This window comes from Pseudophryne corroboree, chromosome 2, assembly GCF_028390025.1.
Source record: "Pseudophryne corroboree isolate aPseCor3 chromosome 2, aPseCor3.hap2, whole genome shotgun sequence".
NCBI lineage: Eukaryota > Metazoa > Chordata > Amphibia > Anura > Myobatrachidae > Pseudophryne > Pseudophryne corroboree.
In genome coordinates, this window is record NC_086445.1 from 469,257,467 (window position 1) to 469,280,487 (window position 23,021).

Here is a 23,021-nt window from a genome sequence, read left to right on the forward strand (position 1 = left end):
TGTTATATAAGACCAGTCCAGTGGTGCTGCTATATAAATCCAGTGGTGCTGCCATATAAATCCAGTGGTGCTGCCGTATAAGTCCAGTCCAGTGGTGCACCATGTAAGTTCAGTGGTGGTGCCGTATAAGTCCAGGGTTACTGCCGTATAAGTACAGTCCAGTGGTGCTGTCGTATAAGTCCAGGGGTACTGCTATATAAGTCCAGTCTAGTGGTGCTTCCGTATAAGTCCAGGGGTACTGCCATATAAGACCAATCCAGTGGTGCTGCTGTAGAAGTCCAGTGGTGCTGCCGTATAAGTCCAGTCCAGTGGTGCTGTTGTATAAGTCCAGTCCAGTGGTGCACCGTATAAGTCCAGTGATGCTGCCGTATAAGTCCAGGGGTACTGCTGTATAAGTCCAGGGGTACTGCCGTATAAGTCCAGTCCAGTGGTGCTGCCATATAAGTCCAGCGGTACTGCCATATAAGTCCAGTCCAGTGGTGCTGCCATATAAGTCCAGGGGTACTGCCATATAAGTCCAGTCCAGTGGTGCTGCCGTATAAGTCATGGGGTACTGCCATATAAGACTAGTCCAGTGGTGCTGCTGTATAAGTCCAGTAGTGCTGCCGTATAAATCCAGTCCAGTGGTGCTGTTGTATTAATCCAGTCCAGTGGTGCACCGTATAAGTCCAGTGATGCTGCCGTATAAGTCCAGGGGTACTGCTGTATAAGTCCAGGAGTACTGCCGTATAAGTCCAGTCCAGTGATGCTGCCGTATAAGTCCAGCGGTACTGCCATATAAGTCCAGTCCAGTGGTGCTGCCGTATAAGTCCAGGGGTACTGCCATATAAGTCCAGTCCAGTGGTGCTGTCGTATAAGTCCAGCGGTACTGCCGTATAAGTCCAGGTGTAATGTCATATAAGTCCAGTCCAGTGGTGCTGCCGTATAAGTCCAGTGGTGCTGCTGTATAAGTCCGGTCCAGTGGTGCTGCCGTATAAGTCCAGTCCAGTGGTGCTGCCGTGTAAGTCCAGAGGTGCTTCCGTATAAGTCCAGGTGTACTGCCGTATAAGTCCAGGGGTACTGCTGTATAAATCCAGTCCAGTGGTGCTCCCGCATAAGTCTAGTGGTGGTGCCGTATAAGTCCAGGGGTACTGCCGTAAAAGTCCAGTCCAGTGGTGCTGCCTTATAAGTCATGGGGTACTGCCATATAAGTCCAGGGGTACTGCCGTAAAGTCCAGTCCAGTGGGGCTGCCGTATAAGTCCAGTGGTGCAGCTGTTTAAGTCCAGGGGTACTGCCGTATAAGTCCAGGGGTACTGCCGTATAAGTCCAGTCCAGTGGTGCTGCCGTATAAGTCCAGCAGTACTGCCGTATGTCCTGGGGTACTGCCGTATAAGTCCTGGGGTACTGCCGTATAAGTCCAGCGGTTCTACCGTATAAATCCAGGGTTACTGTCATATAAGACCAGTCCAGTGGTGCTGCTATATAAATCCAGTGGTGCTGCCGTATAAATCCAGTGGTGCTGCCGTATAAGTCCAGTCCAGTGGTGCACCATATAAGTTCAGTGGTGGGGCCGTATAAGTCCTGGGTAACTGCCGTATAAGTCCAGTCCAGTGGTGCTGCCGTATAAGTCCAGGGGTACTGCCATATAAGTCCAGTCCAGTGGTGCTGCCGTATAAGTCCAGGGGTACTGCCATATAAGACCAGTCCAGTGGTGCTGCTGTATAAGTCCAGTGGTGCTGCCATATAAGTCCAGTCCAGTGGTGCTGTTGTATAAGTCCAGTCCAGTGGTGCACCGTATAAGTCCAGTGATGCTGCCGTATAAGTCCAGGTGTACTGCCGTATAAGTCCAGGGGTACTGCTGTATAAATCCAGTCCAGTGGTGCTCCCGTATAAGTCCAGTGGTGGTGCCGTATAAGTCCAGGGGTACTGCCGTAAAAGTTCAGTCCAGTGGTGCCGCCTTATAAGTCATGGGGTAATGCTGTATAAGTCCAGGGGTACTGCCGTAAAGTCCAGTCCAGTGGGGCTGCCGTATAAGTCCAGTGGTGCAGCCGTTTAAGTCCAGAGGTACTGCCGTATAAGTCCAGGGGTAATGCTGTATAAGTCCACCAATATTGTGCGTGCATTACATCTGGGCAAATTCCAGCACGTCCCATGTTTTGCACATACAAATAATTTGGTGGTGCAGAATTTTTGTAAAAATGACAGGGTCATGCAGGAGATGCTGTCGGTGGCCTGAAAAATTGCGTGCCACTCATTGCACCTCATTGCCCCTCTTTTTCTTCTTTGCATGATGTGCTGTTTGGGGCCTAGTTTTTAAAAGTGCCATCCTGTCTGACACTGCAGTGCCACTCCTAGATGGGCCAGGTGTTTGTGCCACCCACTTGTGTCGCTTAGCTTAGTCATCCAGCTACCTCATTGCACCTCATTTTCTTTTTTGCATGATGAGCTGTTTAGGGCCTACTTTTTAAAACTGCCATCCTGTCTGCCACTGCAGTGCCACTTCTAGATGGGCCAGGTGTTTGTGCCGCACACTTGTGTTTCGCTTAGCTTAGTCACCCAGCGACCTCGGTGACCTCTTTTTTTTCTTTGCATTATGTGCTCTTTAGGGCCTAGTTTGTAAAAGTGCCATCCTGTCTGATACTGCAGTGCCACTCCTAGATGAGCCAGGTGTTTGTGCCGCCCACTTGCTTCGCTTAGTTTAGTCATCCAGCTATCTCATTGCACCTCCTTTTTTTCTTTGCATCATGTGCTGTTTGGGGCCTAGTTTTTAAAAGTGCCATCCTGTCTGACACTGCAGTGCCACTCCTAGTTGGGCCAGGTGTTTGTGCCGCACACTTATGTCGCTTAGCTTAGTCATCCAGCGACCTCATTGCACCTCTTTTTCTTCTTTGCATTATGTGCTGTTTGGGGCCTAGTTTTTAAAAGTGCCATCCTGTCTGACACTGCAGTGCCACTCCTAGATTGGCCAGGTGTTTGTGCCGCCGACTTGGGTCGCTTAGCTTAGTCATCCAGCGACCTCGGTGCAACCTTTTGGCCTAAAAGTAATATTGTGAGGTGTTCAGTGTTCAGAATAGACTGGAAATGAGTGGAAATGAATGTTAATGAGGTTAATAATACCATAGGATCAAAATTACCCCCACATTCTGTGATTGTAGCTGTTTTTATGTTTTTTTCAAAAATCATCCAGATCCAAAACCAAAACAGAAAGGGTGGTTTTGGCAGAACCAATTCAGATCCAAAACACGAGTGGGATCTAAATCCAGATCCAAAACCAAAACACAAAACCCGAAAAGTGCCCGCCGCACATCTCTAGTTCCTACTGTATTACAGGTATACCCATACATCTTCTGCACACAGCATACCCTTGCAGCTTAACTCCATTGTTTTAATAATATAATAATTGACTCTCTTTGTAATGAAATCCAGACAAGTACAAGAGAATTAATTATATAACACAGACAAATAAATTGTGCTTAGCCTCTACTCACAGAAAACCCTAAGGCACACACATTAACATTGCGTTAAACACATTTACATATAATGAAAAATAAAATTAAGTTTGTTGTTCTAACACTAATTATTGGTTATACTAATACATTGTAATCTTATACTTTCATACTCACAAAACGAGTTGTGGTAGGAGCATAATGAATACTTTTTTAGGAATACAAAACAGGGATACACTACAGTTATATTACTGTGATTTACCACTCAGCACATTGCTGCTGAAAATTAAGATTTTTACTAGTATGACGTCTGGAATACACCGTTACAGTACATATGGAAATGGATGCTGAAAATATGACATTAGAATTCTTTTTGAGCAATTTTGGTTTTTAAATAACGGACACTATTGTATAACCGTATAAGTCCAGAAAGAAGGCTGTACGCCAGTGACCTGCGTACTCAAAATATGCTCGTTAAGAGCTATCTTATTAAAGCAGAGCAGACAAAAAGGATAACATCTTGAAATAAGCAGTTTTTGGGGGGTTCAAAATCCCTTCTAGAAGTGCAGAAGGATGTACATCTTGCTTTTTTTTAATGTAAATTCTCCTTATTACTTTTTGGATTCATATGGGGGAAGTAAATTCTCTTCATGGGGACGTAGCTCCCAGGTTAAGTGCCCAGAGCTATTGAATTGATTGACCCATACTTGCCTACTTTTGGAAACCAGTTTCAGGGAGATTCTATATAGTGGTATGGAAGCTCGCACAGCATGCTGCAGAGGGTGCTCAGCCTAAAGGGCGTGTCCGGCTCCAACTATGGGCGTGTCTATTACCATTCACCCTAACCCCCCTCCCCGCAGCCTAACCCTCCCTCCCGTGCAGCCTAACCCTAATGTTTCCCACATGCAGCCTAATGCTAACCTCTCCTCCTGAGTGTCCGCAGCCTGTCCCTACCCCCAACCCCCCCCCCCCTCCCGCCACTTCAGTGGGTCCTTTGGAGTACAAGGAGCAGCGACCTCACCTGTACTGCCACCCACTGCCACCACAGGAGTGCCAAGGTGTTTTATCGAGCGCGTGCAGTGGCTGTTGCATGTGACAGGCAGGAATCCCCCCCGATGCAGATGCAGCGGCGAGCAGGCCTTTTGTATCTCCATCTGGTTGCAAGAGGCCTCATCACAGTGTGGGTCAAGAGCTTATACTGGCTAATAGCAGTGGCTGATTCTGGGGGACATATAACTGTGATCCCAGCGTGTGTGTGTGTGTAGTATAGGAACATGCGAGGACTCCGGATAAATAAAAATGAATACATTTATTTCATCATAAGCAGTAAAAAATAATATGTAAAATGGTAAAACATACAATAATAAATCAATAAAATAATATTAAATGTCAGTATAGGGTGTTTCACTATGTGCTCTAGTAATATATTCTCATTAGCAGTGTTCACTTTAGTAGTCCACATGCATACTGAGCCAATGTATCACCCAAACAAATGCTTATTTACAGTAGGAACCTGCTTTTAAGTCTCCAGACAGGTTGTAGTGTGTCTGAATCCTGGGTAGGCTGTAGTGAAACACTTCTACGTACTTCACTGAGAAGAACTGTGGTCAGTGCAGGGTTAACACTCTCTCACCATAAACCGGGGAAGGGCGTCTGCAGGCAGTGCTGTCTCTGGAGCCGAGTGTCAGGCTTCTGTGCTGTTCCTATGTGATGTCCGCTGCGCTGCTTCTACTGCTTCTTCCCCCCCACCCATGCATAGAATCAAAGCCACTCACCCTGGAGGACCAGGCAAACTTTCTCCAGCTTCTCCGACGAGCTCCCAGCAGCCTCCATCTTCCTGCGGCAGGTCACTTCCCAACTCACTCCTCCTCCCAACTGCCAGCGGCTCTCGAATGTGCTGGGGGTACCAGGGAAGGGATCCGTTGCTGCCGCTGCCACCACAAATATGCCCTGCTCAGTGCGGCACCCTATCGCGTCCGGAATCACGCATGCGCGGTCCGGATTTCACTGGGGAAATCCGGGGCATATGCTAGGCTTTCCGGGGGTGCGTGAGACTGGCCTGCGGAACGTGAGCCTCCCGCAGAATGCAGGAGTGTCGACAAGTATGACCTAACCTGATATGTGCACTTTATCATAACTAATCAGGAGCGGCTCTTGCCGCGGGCAAGCAGGCTTTTTGCCAGGGGCGCCACAGTCCTGGGGGCGCTGCCGCCGCCGCTGCCGCCTGACCCTCCCACATGCTGCCGTGCACCGCACGGCATAGTGGGAGCGGCCGCAGACGCTAGTGTCTGTGTGGCGCTATGAGAGAGACGTCATGACATCTCTCCCATAGATCCAAGGAGCGGCGGCCGGAGACAGAGGACAGCAGCAGCGGTCGGGAAGCAGGAGCGGTGCTGGTGAATATTCATTTTTTGTTGTCATTGTAAGTGCCGCTACTAGGGGCATAACTACAGGGGGACACATTTACAGGGGGGACATCTGCTGAGGGCAAAACTACTGGGGGCACAACTACTGAGGACACAGCTACAGGGGGCAAAACTACAGGGGGCACAGCTTCTGAGGGCACAGCTACAGGGGGTACAGCTACTGAGGGCACAGCTACAGGGGGCACAACTCTACTGGGGGCACAACTACAGGGGGCATAACTGTGGCCACGCCCCTTCACTATGAAGCCATGCACCTATTTTTTGCCACGCGCCCACGGCGCGCACAAACCCTGTTTTGCCTGGGGGGGGGGGGGGGCGACTTCTGCCCTGGGTGCCACAAGGTCCAGTACCGGCCCTGTAACTAATGCCTGGGGCTTAATCACAGTAAACTGCATCTCCCAGATTAATTGCTACAGCGTGATGCTGTTACAGCATGTGGTAACCCCGCAACTAGACTCCGCGGTGATCTGGGGGGCAAGTGCTCCCCCTCCCCACGCCTGCGCCTCTGTCATGTTTTGGGGGAGGCATGCTGCCCCCTTGCCACCCGATTCCGACGCCTATGTCTGGTAGGGAGCTACTCTTCCAGTACAAAAGCATCTTCGCTGTGCGATGCTTTTGTACTTGTGCGTGGGGGGGGGGGGGGGGGGACACGACTGATCGTAGATGTGCTAAATTTAGCACATCTACGATCGGGTCTGCATTAGGCCCCAGACATATAGCATCAGCCCTGCAGAACAGCTGACGTCTGGCTGTTTGTATGGGTGACACGCCGACTGTCTGTATACTGGCTGCAGGACTGCCAACACAGACATCACAACTTGGCGAGCAAATTCCAATGCCCGCCCAGCTGTGATATATCGAGCTGCTGATTGGTAAATGTGTACAGCTTACCTAGTCGGCCACTTGGTAGGCGCGAAGGCCAGTCAACTGCTTTGTCGCTGTGGTGTGTACCCAGTCTTACAGATGAAGTTAATGAATGAGTGTATCTTGTGTGCAATTCAGGTGTATGAAAGGGAGGAGTCTGGCTTTGAAGGTAACAAGCTTAAATTGAATTCTATATTATATAGGGAAAAGGGCATATTCTGACAGTGTTTTAAAGGGGATGGTGACAAAACAGGGCAAGAGACTGGATGTGTGGAGTGAAACTGAGGGCTGAACTAAGGATGACACAAGGCAGCAGGCTTGGGGAACAGGAGTAGTCAGGGCTTAAAGTGATTCTGGAGAGGTGGTGGAACTCATTTCCACCGCTACCGACTCCTCTCCAATTAGGTGGAGCCAGGGATGATGGTCTAGTGTTCGACAACCCCCTGTAATCTACAAATTTGAGCCCAAACACCAATACCGTTAAAAGGAACAGTGCACGTCAAAGATGCGCAGCACAATAAATGGGTGTGGTATCACAAGGAAGGGGCGTTTTCACACAATAGTACCCCTAATTCAAATTACGCCGCACAGTAACACAATCTTATTATCATTACATTGTACATAGTACCTCTATTTTTTTATTACACCACAGAGTAGTGCCCCTTACATTATGACACACAGTACTGCCCCATATTCACGCTATGCTACACAATAGTGCCTCTTATACACAATGCCCACAGTAGCAGTGCCTCTTATACACAATGCCCACAGTAGCAGTGCTGCTTAAACACATGCCCCCAATATCAGTGCCTCTTATACACATGCCCATGGTATCAGTGCCGCTTATACACATAATAATAATAATAATAATAATAATAAATAATAATTCCCACGGTATCAGTGCTGCTTAGACTAATGCCCAGTAAATATTAATCCATGGTTCTTGGCGTTACCAGAGGAGCACCCGTAGCAGATACGGTAAAAAGTGACAGGACCATTTTTTTAGTTTATTATATTCTACACACTGGAGGTGCAATCCAAATTTTGATCCGATTGTCCGTTTGATGTTATCGTTCATGCAACGCAAGCCACTCATCGGTAATGATGTCAATGATGTCATTATGTCAACCCCCTTTTCATCCGCTTAGGGGAGGTTTTTTAAAATTCTAATTACGTAGTTCTCCTATTTCCCACCTGAAGAATACCTACTGTATGTTATATTCCAGCCTCCTAACATATCGGGAACTAAGCAAATAAGTGGTGAGTCAGTCAGTGAGTGAGTAAGTGAGGGCTCTCACATATATATATATATATATACACTGTATATATATATAGAGAGAGAGATAATGCCCACTATATCAGTGCTGCTTATACACATAATAATGCCCATCATATCAGTGCCGCTTATACACATAATATTACCCACAGTATCAGAGCCACAGTTTAACGCCGCCTTCCCACCAGCCCCTTCTATGCATGCGGGAGCACGGCTGTACTACAGAATTCGCAATGGACTAGCAAGGTGATCTGGAGGAGGTGAAACGCCTCCAAATAGAACTGATGGAACTCAGTTCCGCCCCATTCCGGCCCACTTTAACCCCTGCCCATAGTGATAACAACAGTGTGAGAGACTGGAGGAGCTATAACACTAGGGAGGGGAAATGATGAGCTCCGTTTTGATTATATTAACATACAGATGTGTCCACTTACATCTAGCCTCCATGCACGTTAAACAGCTCTTCTAGTGGCATGACTCGGTAGCGCCAAGCATCTTTACATGCAACTTTTTCCATTAAAATGCGTCTTATTCATAAAATAATGTTAATAGATTAATATTATATGCAGCATGCCTATATTCTGTGTGCGACAGTGGCTGTATCCTCATACAAAATGCTACGTTACAGTGTTATCCTAGACGGAGTTGCATGGTATCTGTCAGCTCACTCACGCCAGGCATCTCCCATTACGTGGTGTATTGAGGCAAGATGTATGAGGACACATCTGTATTGAGCTTTAATTAGAATTGGAATATCCAAGAGGAAATGGCACAGAGGCAGTTGGACACATGGAGGTAGATTTATTAAAGCTTCTAAAATAGAGAAGTGGAGGTGTTACACATAGCAACCAATCAGATTCTGTCTATCATTTTCTAAAATGCAATAGGAAAATGATAGCCAGAATCTGATTGGTTGCTATGGGCAACACCTCCATCTCTCTGTTTTAGAAGCTTAAGTAAATCTACAACATGGTATAAGAGAGAAGGAAAAAGTCAGGGAAAGAGAGCTAGATCTGTGTGTGGTCAGTATAGTGGTGGTAGGAACACATACACTCACAGAGAGAAGTATAAAAAGAAAAAAGCAGAGAGCTATGAACAGAGCCTTGTGGAACCCAAATATATAAAGAAAGTTGAGGCTGAGATGTCACTAGGGGGATGAGGACCTCTGAGGGGTGACACCAATATGTTGGTTCCACCTCAGTGATAGAAGCCAGGTGCTGCACCATGACATTATCGTGCAGCACTCGGCTCACCCTCGTAGTGACTAAAACGAAGTTGGGTTGCGATGACACACCCTCTTCCTGTGAGGCCATGCCCCCTTTTTGGGCTCATATGGGGGATTTTTAGTGCACCTGGTGTCACTGATCCCAAGGACACCTCTGTCACAAGGGAGAAGGTAAAATATTTCCCTATAACTTTTCATAGTTTCTATACCTCTTCACATAATGAGCAGAAAAATAGGGCGGAGCGAACCGAGCTTGAGGTCTAGGTGCTAGCAATGACAAAAGGCGCTGGCTCTCTCACTCTCAGGCTGTGAGTTGACTTGGGACTCAGGGTGAGAGGAGAGAACTTGAAGAGAGGGTAGAGGTTGCCACCACGCTGCTTGCATGTTCCACATCACTGGCAGTGCAAAGTGATGTGGTGTTGGGGGGGTGGGGGGGGGTGGGGGGGCTGGAGGCTTGGCAGAAAACATCCCTGGCTGTCAGGTATCTGCAGTCAGTGATATGAAACATGCAGGCAATGTGGAGGCCACCCCTTCCCTCTCCTCAGTCCTTTCCTCCTACCCACGGAGACCCAGCCTGTCAATCACATAGAAGCTCCTCTCCTCCAAACTAGAACGAGGAGCTGCTGCCCTCTTCTTGGTGAGATCTGATATGTGTATGTATATGTGTGTGCATATGTATGTGTGTGTGTGTGTGTGTGTGTGTTTATGTGTATGTGTGTGTTTATGTGTTTGTGTAACTGTGTGTATTTATATGTGTGTATACTGTATGTCTGAGTGTGTGTTTATGTGTATATGTGTACATGTCTGTGTGTATATGTGTGTGTTTATCTTTGTGCGTGTGTCTGACTGTATGTATATGTGTGTGTGTCTGGGTGTAAATCCTCATATGTATGTTGCCTGTGTGTGCTTGTGGGGGGCGGGGCTGCTATGACATGAGCCTACTACGGGTGTCATGGCTCCACGCTACGTCTCTGCCTGCACGGGTGAGCAACAATAAGGGAAATGTAGTAATTCTGTAAGAGGGGGTTTTGTCTCAGGCATGTGTCATGCTCTAGATATGAAGTTGACTCAATCTGCAAACAAAATGCCATTTTACAGAAGGAGGGAGAGATGTACTAAGCCTTAGAGAGGGATAAAGTGGAGAGAGTAAAGTACCAGCCAAACAGCTCTTAACAGTTATTGCCTTGTTACAGTTATTGCCTTGTTACAGTTATTGCCTTGTTACAGTTATTGCCTTGTTACAGGCGGTGGTTGAAAACTGACAGGAGCTGATTGGTTGTTAGTTCATCTCTCTCCACCTTATCACTCTCCAAGGCTTATGTGGTTATTCAGGTTTGTTAGCAAACCAAAAAAGTTAGCAATTGGGCAAAACTGCAGGTGGGGCAGATGCAACATGAGATTTACATTTGGGTGGGTTATATGTTTCTGTACAGAATAAATACTGGCTGCTTAATTTTTACACTGCAATTTAGATTTCAGTTGAACACACCCCACCCAATTCTAAATCTCTTTACACATGTTACATCTGCCCCACCTGCAGTGCACATGGTTTTGCCAATTGCTAACTTTTTTGGTTAGCTAACAAACCTGAATAAGACCCTTAGTACATCTCCTCCATAGGGGGGTATCCAATTAACCACGGTCGATGGCCGTGGGTAATTGTATCGCGATTAGCCTCGATGCACCCCCCACCCATGTCGGCACTAATCGCAGATTATGCTTCGGGTGCCTCAGGCATAGTCTGTATAATTTGCAATAAGCGGCTGTCGGAGCCATAATAACACATGGAATCAGGAACTTATCCCCAAACCCATGTGTTTTCACGTGATCGCAGGTCCATTTTTGGTCGATGAAAATGGACCCTAACTGGATACTGCAATAATGGCCATCGGTCATTAATCGCAATATCCATCTGTTTTCATCTGCAGAAAACGGATCGGATCTAATGGGATACCTCCCCTATAGACTGAAAAATAGGCTGTTGATGTTTTTCTGATAATTTATGGTACTACAGGTTGAGTATCCCTTATCCAAAATGCTTGGGACCAGAGGTATTTTGGATATCGGATTTTTCCGTATTTTGGAATAATTGCATACCATAATGAGATATCATGGTGATGGGACCTAAATATAAGCACAGAATGCATTTATGTTACATATACACCTTATACACACAGCCTGAAGGTCATTTTAGCCAATATTTTTTATAACTTTGTGCATTAAACAAAGTGTGTGTACATTAACACAATTCATCTATGTTTCATATACACCTTATACACACAGCCTGAAGGTCATTTAATACAATATTTTTAATAACTTTGTGTATTAAACAAAGTTTGTGTACATTGAGCCATCAGAAAACAAAGATTTCACTATCTCACTCTCACTCAAAAAATTCCGTATTTCGGAATATTTGGATTTGGGATATTCAACCTGCAATTAATAAAATATTAGGTAAATATGTGGATTAATATTAAAAATATGACATATTTTTATGATTAAAACATTCACTTGGTTTGTTACTCTGGATATGTTTAAGAAATTGTTAATGTAGATATGTTTAAGAAAAGTTTTCAAAATCACTACAGAAAATACAAAAACAAGCACAGTACGGTGATCATTTTCATGATAAACAGTCTGTAAACAAGCACCGTACTGTTTCACATCTAATCAGGACACAGTTGGAAATTTGAGTAAATTATGTTTATTAGAATAGATTAATCTTGGCCTGATGCAGGAGAAACAGACCAGGCTACCTAGTGCAAGATTACTTGAATCAAATCTAAGTGGCTGCAGCAGAGGTAAATGCATACCAATTTGTGTCTTTTATATTGATGATTCACACTACAGCACTGTGTGTTGCAGGCTCTCAGAAACCAAGGAATACTTATTTAAAATGTTAATCTGCATTCTGCAATCTACTTTTATAGCCATACCTGGAAGATGAAAGCCCCGGCTTGAGACCCCCACTTACACACTAGCTAATCCATTTCCCCTTTCCCCAGCATGATGTAAAGGCTTCCACTCACTTCAGTTTTTCAAAGCAACATCCTTAATTCATTGCTACATAAAAGAGGTCTCTTGTAATTACTATTAATGTATCCACATCATTTCTACCATAATGTCATATATGATTGAAGCTGGCATGACCAGTTGTAATAAACACACTAACAGAAGGGAGGCTGGGGACCTATCTATCTATCTATCTATCTATCTATCTATCTATCTATCTATCTATCTATCTACTCCAAACGGCGGCACTCAAACAGGACTTACAGCTCCATAAAATAAGAGACCAGGCTCTAATGTTGTTAACGTTTCAGTTATATTAACGTTCGTCAGAACAGCTTGTGATGGACAATACAACATACCTTTATACCATTACGAATACTTCAGCTCCGTCTCCACACGTGCGGTTGCCCGGCGGGTCCAGATGACGTCACCCGCCACACATGCGGTGTGCTCCTTACTCCGTCAGGTCACCGGTTGCCTGGGAAACCCAATAACAAAAACAATGTGTATATACAACAAGAGACATAAAGTGAACAATATTAAACACAGTCAATATTAACAACTCTTATTAGAATCAAAAGATGATACAATGTATGGGTAGTCTTCAGTTTGCCGGATGTGGGGATCCCAGTGCACAGCATACCGGCGCCAGAATCCCGACACCTGGCATACCGACACCTTTTCTCCCTCTTGGGGGTCCATGACCCCCCTGGAGGGAGAATAGATAGCGTGGCACGCAGCGTGGCAAGCACAGCGAGCCCGCAAGGGGCTCATTTGCGCTCGCCCAGCTGTCGGTATGCCGGCGTTCGGGATTCCAGCACCGGTATGCTCTCCGCCGGGAGCCCAGCCACCGGCATACCATACTACACCCCAATGTATCATATGTTCTCGGGGAAATCCCAGTAGTAGTAATAAGCATTACTCATAAAATAAAACAGGCCACATTTTAATTTTTTATAAATGAAAATGTGGCCTGCTCTATTTTATGAGTAATGTTTATTACTGCTACTGGGATTTCCCCCGGAACACATGATACATTGTATTATCTTTGATTCTAATAAGAGTTATCAATATTGATTGTGTTTAATATTGTTCACTTTATGGGGGTCATTCCGAGTTGATCGTAGCTGTGCTAAATTTAGCACAGCTACGATCGTTAACTCAGACATGTGGGGGGGACGCCCAGCACAGAGCTAGTCCGCCCCGCATGTCAGTGCCGGCCCCCCCCCATACAAATACAAAAGCATCGCACAGAGGCAATGCCTTTGTATTTGAGGAGTAACTCCCGGCCAGCGCAGCTCCTGCTGTTGGCCGGGAGTTGCTTGTCGCTCCCGCTGGCCGCAGCGGCTGCATGAGACGTCACGCAGCCGCCGTGGCCCACCCCCCCCAACGGTCCGGCCACGCCTGCGTTGGCCAGACTGCTCCCCCTAAATGGCGCCTTAACGCCGCCATTAAGCCCCCTCCTGCCTAGCGACCGCCTCTGTCTCAGAGGCGATAGCTAGGTAATGAAAGCTGCCATGCGCCGGCGCACTGCGTCGTCGTCGCATGCGCTGTTCTGACCCGATCGCTACGTTGCGACAAACGGCAGCGAGCGATCGGGTCGGAATGACCCCCTCTGTCTCTTGTATACACATTGTTTTTGTTATTGGGTTACCCAGGCAACCGGCGCCCTGATGGAGGTAGGAGCGCACCGCATGTGTGGCGGGTGACGTCATCCGGACCCGCCGGGCAACCGCACATGTGGAGACGAAGCTGAAGTATTGGTGATGGTATAAAGGTATGTTGTATTGTCTATCACAAGCTGTAACTCCTGTTTGAGTGCCGTCGTTTGGAGTCAATATTATTGCTACGAGTAGCTGGAGGGCACCAGGGCATCATTGTTTGTGTGGAATGCCGGTAACGTGGACAATATATATATATATATATATATATATATATATATATATACACACATACCTCCCAACATGACCCTCTCCAGGAGGGACAAGGTGCTCTGCTTTTGAACTTTTCTCTTAATTTATGATTGCCGGTACCTGTTTTAAATGGGTTAATGGATAAAAAAAGGTGTTTCAGGACAGGTGATGGCAATCATACATTAAGGGGGGAATTGAAATGTTTGAAAAGTCAGTTGGGTATCTGTTTTTTTCCTATCTAATAGACAGGAAAAACAGACACCCAGCCGACTTTTCAAACATTTGAATTCCCCCCAAAGAAGGAAGGCCAGAGCATTGTGTTCCTCCTGGAGAGGGCCATGTTGGGAGGTATGTATATATACTCAGGGTTGGACTGGCCCACAGGGGTACAGGGAAACCACCAGTGAGCCCCACTGCCAGGGGGCCCACCTCCTCCTCTAGGGATCAGGTTCTAGACTGTGCACTTGAATTGTACATTATACATATTATCTACAGTGCATTGCTGTTATTAATCTGGTACATTATCATGCATGCACTAGCAGTATTTACTATATATATTTATCATGGGGCCCATACCATGGTTAGCTAAACCTCTGTGGCAACTAGCCACACCCCTAAGCATGGGCCTCTACCACTGCATTCCCCCGGTGGGCCCTCCATGCCCCAGTCCGACACTGTATATACTAGCTGTTCTACACGTTCTTCGCACAGGAGTTTCTGATTTTCAGGGCTGTAAATATAAATGAGTGTTAAAAATGTAGTAAATCTATAGAGATGTAAATTTGAGACGTCTTAATGTAAGTAAATATTAATCCATGGTCCTTGACATTACCAGAGGAGCACCCGTAGCAGATACGGTAAAAAGTGACAGGACCATTTTTTAGTTTATTACATTCTACCCACTGGAGGTGCAATCCAAATTTTGATCCGATTGTCAGTTTGGATGTTATCGTTCATACCTCGCAAGTAACGTATCGGTAATGGCATCATTATGTCAACCACCTGTTCATCCCCTTAAGGGAGGTTTATTACAGTTCTAATAACATCGTTTTCCTATTTCCCACCTGTTTAATACCTTTGTTAAATTTCATCTTCCTAACATATCGGGAAGTAAGAGAATTAAGGGTCTATTTACTAAGCCTTAGATGGAGATAAAGGGGCTAATTCAGGTTGGATCGCAAATCGCGATCCAACCGGAATTATTACGATCACCCTGCGGGCGCATGTGCAGTTCCCATCCTGCTGCAGAAAATGTGATTGCCTCTGCCTGTCAATTAGGCAGAGACGGTCGCGGGGCGGGGGAGTGGCACCACTCCATTTCCAGGGCAGAGACGGAGTGTTTTTGGGGCAGTGCAGCGCAAATGGGGGGGGGGAGGGCGTGAATGGCAGGAGGCATCCTCGATTTCTGCTAACAAGCAGAAATTGCGATGCGTTCGCAATTTCTGCTTATTGAAGGGGGGGAGGCGGCGGTCAGCATGTTGGGCGTCCTTGCCCTACAATGGGCGGTCCCAAGCATGCTAGCAAAAGGATTGCAATTTCTGCTAATTATAGAGATGTGCACCGGAAATTTTTCGGGTTTTGTGTTTTGGTTTTGGGTTCGGTTCCGTGGCCGTGTTTTGGGTTCAAACGCGTTTTGGCAAAACCTCACTGAATTTTTTTTGTCGGATTCGGGTGTTTTTTTCAAAAAACCCTAAAAAACAGCTTAAATCATAGAATTTGGGGGTCATTTTGATCCCAAAGTATTATTAACCTCAATAACCATAATTTCCACTCATTTTCAGTCTATTCTGAACACCTCACACCTCACAATATTATTTTTAGTCCTAAAATTTGCACCGAGGTTGCTGGATGACTAAGCTCAGCGACCCAAGTGGCCAACACAAACACCTGGCCCATCTAGGAGTGGCACTGCAGTGTCACGCAGGATGGCCCTTCCAAAAAACACTCCCCAAACAGCACATGACGCAAAGAAAAAAAGAGGCGCAATGAGGTAGCTGTGTGACTAAGCTCAGCGACCCTAGTGGCCGACACAAACACCTGGCCCATCTAGGAGTGGCACTGCAGTGTCACGCAGGATGGCCCTTCCAAAAAACACTCCCCAAACAGCACATGACGCAAAGAAAAAAAGAGGCGCAATGAGGTAGCTGTGTGAGTAAGTTAAGCGACCCTAGTGGCCGACACAAACACCTGGCCCATCTAGGAGTGGCACTGCAGTGTCACGCAGGATGGCCCTTCCAAAAAACACTCCCCAAACAGCACATGACGCAAAGAAAAATGAAAAAAAAAAAGAGGTGCAAGATGGAATTGTCCTTGGGCCCTCCCACCCACCCTTATGTTGTATAAACAGGACATGCACACTTTAACCAACCCATCATTTCAGTGACAGGGTCTGCCACACGACTGTGACTGAAATGACGGGTTGGTTTGGACCCCCCCCAAAAAAGAAGCAATTAATCTCTCCTTGCACAAACTGGCTCTACAGAGGCAAGATGTCCACCTCATCATCATCCTCCGATTCATCACCGTGTACATCCCCCTCCTCACAGATTATCAATTCGTCCCCACTGGAATCCACCATCACAGCTCCCTGTGTACTTTGTGGAGGCAATTGCTGCTGGTGAATGTCTCCATGGAGGAATTGATTATAATTCATTTTAATGAACATCATCTTCTCCACATTTTCTGGAAGTAACCTCGTACGCCGATTGCTGACAAGGTGAGCGGCGGCACTAAACACTCTTTCGGAGTACACACTTGTGGGAGGGCAACTTAGGTAGAATAAAGCCAGTTTGTGCAAGGGCCTCCAAATTGCCTCTTTTTCCTGCCAGTATACGTACGGACTGTCTGACGTGCCTACTTGGATGCGGTCACTCATATAATCCTCCACCATTCTTTCAATGGTGAGAGAATCATATGCAGTGACAGTAGACGACATGTCCGTAATCGTTGTCAGGTCCTTCAGTCCGGACCAGATGTCAGCATCAGCAGTCGCTCCAGACTGCCCTGCATCACCGCCAGCGGGTGGGCTCGGAATTCTGAGCCTTTTCCTCGCACCCCCAGTTGCGGGAGAATGTGAAGGAGGAGATGTTGACAGGTCGCGTTCCGCTTGACTTGACAATTTTCTCACCAGCAGTTCTTTGAACCCCTGCAGACTTGTGTCTGCCGGAAAGAGAGAGATACAACGTAGGTTTTAAATCTAGGATCGAGCACGGTGGCCAAAATGTAGTGCTCTGATTTCAACAGATTGACCACCCGTGAATCCTTGTTAAGCGAATTAAGGGCTCCATCCACAAGTCCCACATGCCTAGCGGAATCGCTCAGTGTTAGCTCCTCCTTCAATGTCTCCAGCTTCTTCTGCAAAAGCCTGATGAGGGGAATGACCTGACTCAGGCTGGCAGTGTCTGAACTGACTTCACGTGTGGCAAGTTCAAAAGGTTGCAGAACCTTGCACAACGTTGAAATCATTCTCCACTGCGCTTGAGACAGGTGCATTCCACCTCCTATATCGTGCTCAGTTGTATAGGCTTGAATGGCCTTTTGCTGCTCCTCCAACCTCTGAAGCATATAGAGGGTTGAATTCCACCTCGTTACCACTTCTTGCTTCAGATGATGGCAGGGCAGGTTCAGGCGTTTTTGGTGTTGCTCCAGTCTTCTGTACGTGGTGCCTGTACGCCGAAAGTGTCCCGCAATTCTTCTGGCCACCAACAGCATCTCTTGCACGCCCCTCTCGTTTTTTAAATAATTCTGCACCACCAAATTCAAGGTATGTGCAAAACATGGGACGTGCTGGAATTTGCCCATATTTAATGCACACACAATATTGCTGGCATTGTCCGATGCCACAAATCCACAGGAGAGTCCAATTGGGGTAAGCCATTCTGCGATGATCTTCCTCAGTTGCCGTAAGAGGTTTTTAGCTGTGTGCGTATTCTGGAAAGCGGTGATACAAAGCGTAGCCTGCCTAGGAAAGAGTTGGCGTTTGCGAGATGCTGCTACTGGTGCCGCCGCTGCTGTTCTTGCGGCGGGAGTCAATACATCTACCCAGTGGGCTGTCACAGTCATATAGTCCTCAGTCTGCCCTGCTCCACTTGTCCACATGTCCGTGGTTAAGTGGACATTGGGTACAACTGCATTTTTTAGGACACTGGTGAGTCTTTTTCTGAGGTCTGTGTACATTTTCGTTATCGCCTGCCTAGAGAAATGGAACCTAGATGGTATTTGGTACCGGGGACACAGTACCTCAAACAAGTCTATAGTTGGCTCTGCAGTAATGATGGATACCGGAACCACGTTTCTCACCGCCCAGGATGCCAAGGCCTCAGTTATCCGCTTTGCAGCAGGATGACTGCTGTGATATTTCATCTTCCTCGCAAAGGACTGTTGGACAGTCAATTGCTTGGTGGAAGTAGTAAAAGTGGTCTTACGACTTCCCCTCTGGGATGACCATCGACTCCCAGCAGCAACAACAGCAGCGCCAGCAGCAGTAGGCGTTACACGCAAGGATGCATCGGAGGAATCCCAGGCAGGAGAGGACTCGTCAGAATTGCCAGTGACATGGCCTGCAGGACTATTGGCATTCCTGGGGAAGGAGGAAATTGACACTGAGGGAGTTGGTGGGGTGGTTTGCGTGAGCTTGGTTACAAGAGGAAGGGATTTACTGGTCAGTGGACTGCTTCCGCTGTCGCCCAAAGTTTTTGAACTTGTCACTGACTTATGATGAATGCGCTGCAGGTGACGTATAAGGGAGGATGTTCCGAGGTGGTTAACGTCCTTACCCCTACTTATTACAGCTTGACAAAGGCAACACACGGCTTGACAAATGTTGTCCGCATTTCTGTTGAAATACTTCCACACCGAAGAGCTGATTTTTTTGGTATTTTCACCAGGCATGTCAATGGCCATATTCCTCCCACGGACAACAGGTGTCTCCCCGGGTGCCTGACTTAAACAAACCACCTCACCATCAGAATCCTCCTTGTCAATTTCCTCCCCAGCGCCAGCAACACCCATATCCTCCTCATCCTGGTGTACTTCAACACTGACATCTTCAATCTGACTATCAGGAACTGGACTGCGGGTGCTCCTTCCAGCACTTGCAGGGGGCGTGCAAATGGTGGAAGGCGCATGCTCTTCACGTCCAGTGTTGGGAAGGTCAGGCATCGCAACCGACACAATTGGACTCTCCTTGTGGATTTGTGATTTCGAAGAACGCACAGTTCTTTGCTGTGCTTTTGCCAGCTTAAGTCTTTTCATTTTTCTAGCGAGAGGCTGAGTGCTTCCATCCTCATGTGAAGCTGAACCACTAGCCATGAACATAGGCCAGGGCCTCAGCCGTTCCTTGCCACTCCGTGTGGTAAATGGCATATTGGCAAGTTTACGCTTCTCCTCCGACGATTTTATTTTAGATTTTTGAGTCCTTTTTTTACTGATATTTTGTGTTTTGGATTTTACATGCTCTGTACTATGACATTGGGCATCGGCCTTGGCAGACGACGTTGATGGAATTTCATCGTCTCGGCCATGACTAGTGGCAGCAGCTTCAGCACAAGGTGGAAGTGGATCTTGATCTTTCCCTATTTTTGGAACCTCAACATTTTTGTTCTCCATATTTTAATAGGCACAACTAAAAGGCACCTCAGGTAAACAATGGAGATGGATGGATACTAGTATACTTATGGATGACGAGTGACTGACGACACAGAGGTAGCTACAGCCGTGGACTACCGTACTGCGTCTGCTAGTATAGAGATGATAATGATATAAAATATATATATATATATCACTACTGCAGGTATATATAATATAATGACGGACCTGCTGGACACTGTCAGCATACTCCTAAACTACTAGTATGAAGAAGATAGAAAAAAAACCCCACCACAGGTAGGTATACAATTATGGACGAGCACTGACGACACAGAGGTAGCTACAGCCGTGGACTACCGTACTGCGTCTGCTAGTATAGAGATGATAATGATATAAAAAATATATATATATATCACTACTGCAGGTATATATAATATAATGACGGACCTGCTGGACACTGTCAGCAGACTCCTACTACTAGTATGAAGAAGATAGAAAAAAAAACCCCACCACAGGTAGGTATACAATTATGGACGAGCACTGACGACACAGAGGTAGCTACAGCCGTGGACTACCGTACTGCGTCTGCTAGTATAGAGATGATAATGATATAAAAAATATATATATATCACTACTGCAGGTATATATAATATAATGACGGACCTGCTGGACACTGTCAGCAGACTCCTAAACTACTAGTATGAAGAAGATAGAAAAAAAAAACCCCACCACAGGTAGGTATACAATTATGGACGAGCACTGACGACACAGAGGTAGCCACAGCCGTGGACTACCGTACTGCGTCTGCTAGTATAGAGATGATAATGATATAAAAAATATATATATATCACTACTGCAGGTATATATAATATAATGACGGAACTGCTGGACACTGTCAGCAGACTCCTAAACTACTAGTATGAAGAAGATAGAAAAAAAAACCCCACCACAGGTAGGTATACAATTATGGACGAGCACTGACGACACAGAGGTAGCTACAGCCGTGGACTACCGTACTGCGTCTGCTAGTATAGAGATGATAATGATATAAAAAATATATATATATCACTACTGCAGGTATATATAATATAATGACGGACCTGCTGGACACTGTCAGCAGACTCCTAAACTACTAGTATGAAGAAGATAGAAAAAAAAACCCGACCACAGGTAGGTATACAATTATGAACGAGCACTGACGACACAGAGGTAGCTACAGCCGTGGACTACCGTACTGCGTCTGCTAGTATAGAGATGATAATGATATAAAAAATATATATATATCACTACTGTAGGTATATATAATATAATGACGGACCTGCTGGACACTGTCAGCAGACTCCTAAACTACTAGTATGAAGAAGATAGAAAAAAAAAACCCACCACAGGTAGGTATACAATTATGGACGAGCACTGACGACACAGAGGTAGCTACAGCCGTGGACTACCGTACTGCGTCTGCTAGTATAGAGATGATAATGATATAAAAATATATATATATCACTACTGCAGGTATATATAATATAATGACGGACCTGCTGGACACTGTCAGCAGACTCCTAAACTACTAGTATGAAGAAGATAGAAAAAAAAACCCCACCACAGGTAGGTATACAATTATGGACAAGCACTGACGACACAGAGGTAGCTACAGCCGTGGACTACCGTACTGCATCTGCTAGTATAGAGATGATAATGATATAAAAAATATATATATATATATCACTACTGCAGGTATATATTATATAATGACGGACCTGCTGGACACTGTCAGCAGACTCCTAAACTACTAGTATGAAGAAGATAGAAAAAAAAAACCCACCACAGGTAGGTATACAATTATGGACGAGCACTGACGACACAGAGGTAGCCACAGCCGTGGACTACCGTACTGCGTCTGCTAATATAGAGATGATAAAGATGATAGAGATGAACAAAAAAAATATAACACTACTGCAGGTAAATATTTATATAATATAATGAATGACGGACCTGCTGGACACTGTCAGCAGAATGCGTTTATAGAATAAAAAAAAAAAACACCACAGGAGTGTTTAACTTTTTCAGGCAGACAATACACTGGTGGTCACTGGTCAGTCACACTGGCAGCAAAAGTGTGCACTGTACTCCTGCTATAACTGCACCCCAGTCTCCCCCACAATTCAGCTGTGTGAGCAGTGAGCACTCAGCACAGTCAGATATACATAGATATATCATGCAGCACACTGAGGCTGAGCACAGATATGGTATGGAGCGTTTTTTTCAGGCAGAGAACGGATTAAAAAAAACTAGCAAAACTCTGCACTGACTGTTCTCCTCCTAACAGCTCTCCCCAATCCTCCCCACAATAAGCTAAGCAGCAATCAGATCAACTAACTAGTACTAACAGTAACTATAAACGGAGAGGACGCCAGCCACGTCCTCTCCCTATCAATCTCAATGCACGTGTGAAAATGGCGGCGACGCGCGGCTCCTTATATAGAATCCGAGTCTCGCGATAGAATACGAGCCTCGCGAGAATCCGACAGCGGGATGATGACGTTCGGGCGCGCTCGGGTTAGCCGAGCAAGGCGGGAAGATCCGAGTCTGCCTCGGACCCGTGTAAAAAGGCTGAAGTTCGGGGGGGTTCGGATTCCGAGGAACCGAACCCGCTCATCTCTAGCTAATTAGCAGAATTTGCAATCCTTACTGAATTAGGCCCAAAGTGCACAGAGATAAAGTACCAGCCAACCAGCTCCTCACGGTGACATGGTAGCCTGTGATATGGTAGTTATGAGCTGATTGGCTGGTACTTTATCACCGTCCACTTTATCTCCATCCAAGGCTTAGTAAATAGACCCCTCAGTCAGTGAGTGAGAGCTTTCGTATATATATATATATATATATATATATATATATAGAGATAGATAGATAGATAGATAGATAGATAGATAGATAGATAGATAGATAGATAGATAGATAGATAGATAAGACAGATATGTTATATAACTGCTCAGGGCTAAGGAGATCAGAAGTCCACTTGATGACTTATGAAAGCAATTAAAACCCTCTGTCTCTCTGCTCTTTATATGTGAGAGTGGCATAAACACTAGGAATAAATTCAGTTATTATAGTTTCTACCAAACATCAATAAAATACATTTTAAAGCTGAAAAACTGTCATTAATACAAAGTGAAATAAAAACTGTTATCATATCATGGGATTTATGATGGCACTATGGCAAGTTCTGGTCCAGAGCCCCAGCTGTGTGGTACAGAGAAAATACCCTATGTGCCCTGCCCTAAAAATAAAGT

The 23,021-nt window shown here is 45.9% G+C and overlaps 1 protein-coding gene across 4 annotated transcripts in view; it reads right to left on the minus strand.

Moving 5' to 3' along the window:
* SLC5A7 (solute carrier family 5 member 7) overlaps nucleotides 1-23,021 on the minus strand; it is a 79,534-nt gene that overhangs the window by 31,968 nt on the left and 24,545 nt on the right. Inside the window, exon 1 of one of the 4 annotated variants that reach the window (XM_063953817.1) lies at nucleotides 14,719-14,867. The exons of the other annotated variants lie outside the window; for them this stretch is intronic. Coding sequence (XP_063809887.1) covers nucleotides 14,719-14,764 — 46 coding nt within the window. The 5' untranslated portion in view covers nucleotides 14,765-14,867. Of the gene's footprint in view, nucleotides 1-14,718; nucleotides 14,868-23,021 lie in introns of those variants that run through there. 4 annotated transcript variants of the gene reach the window in all.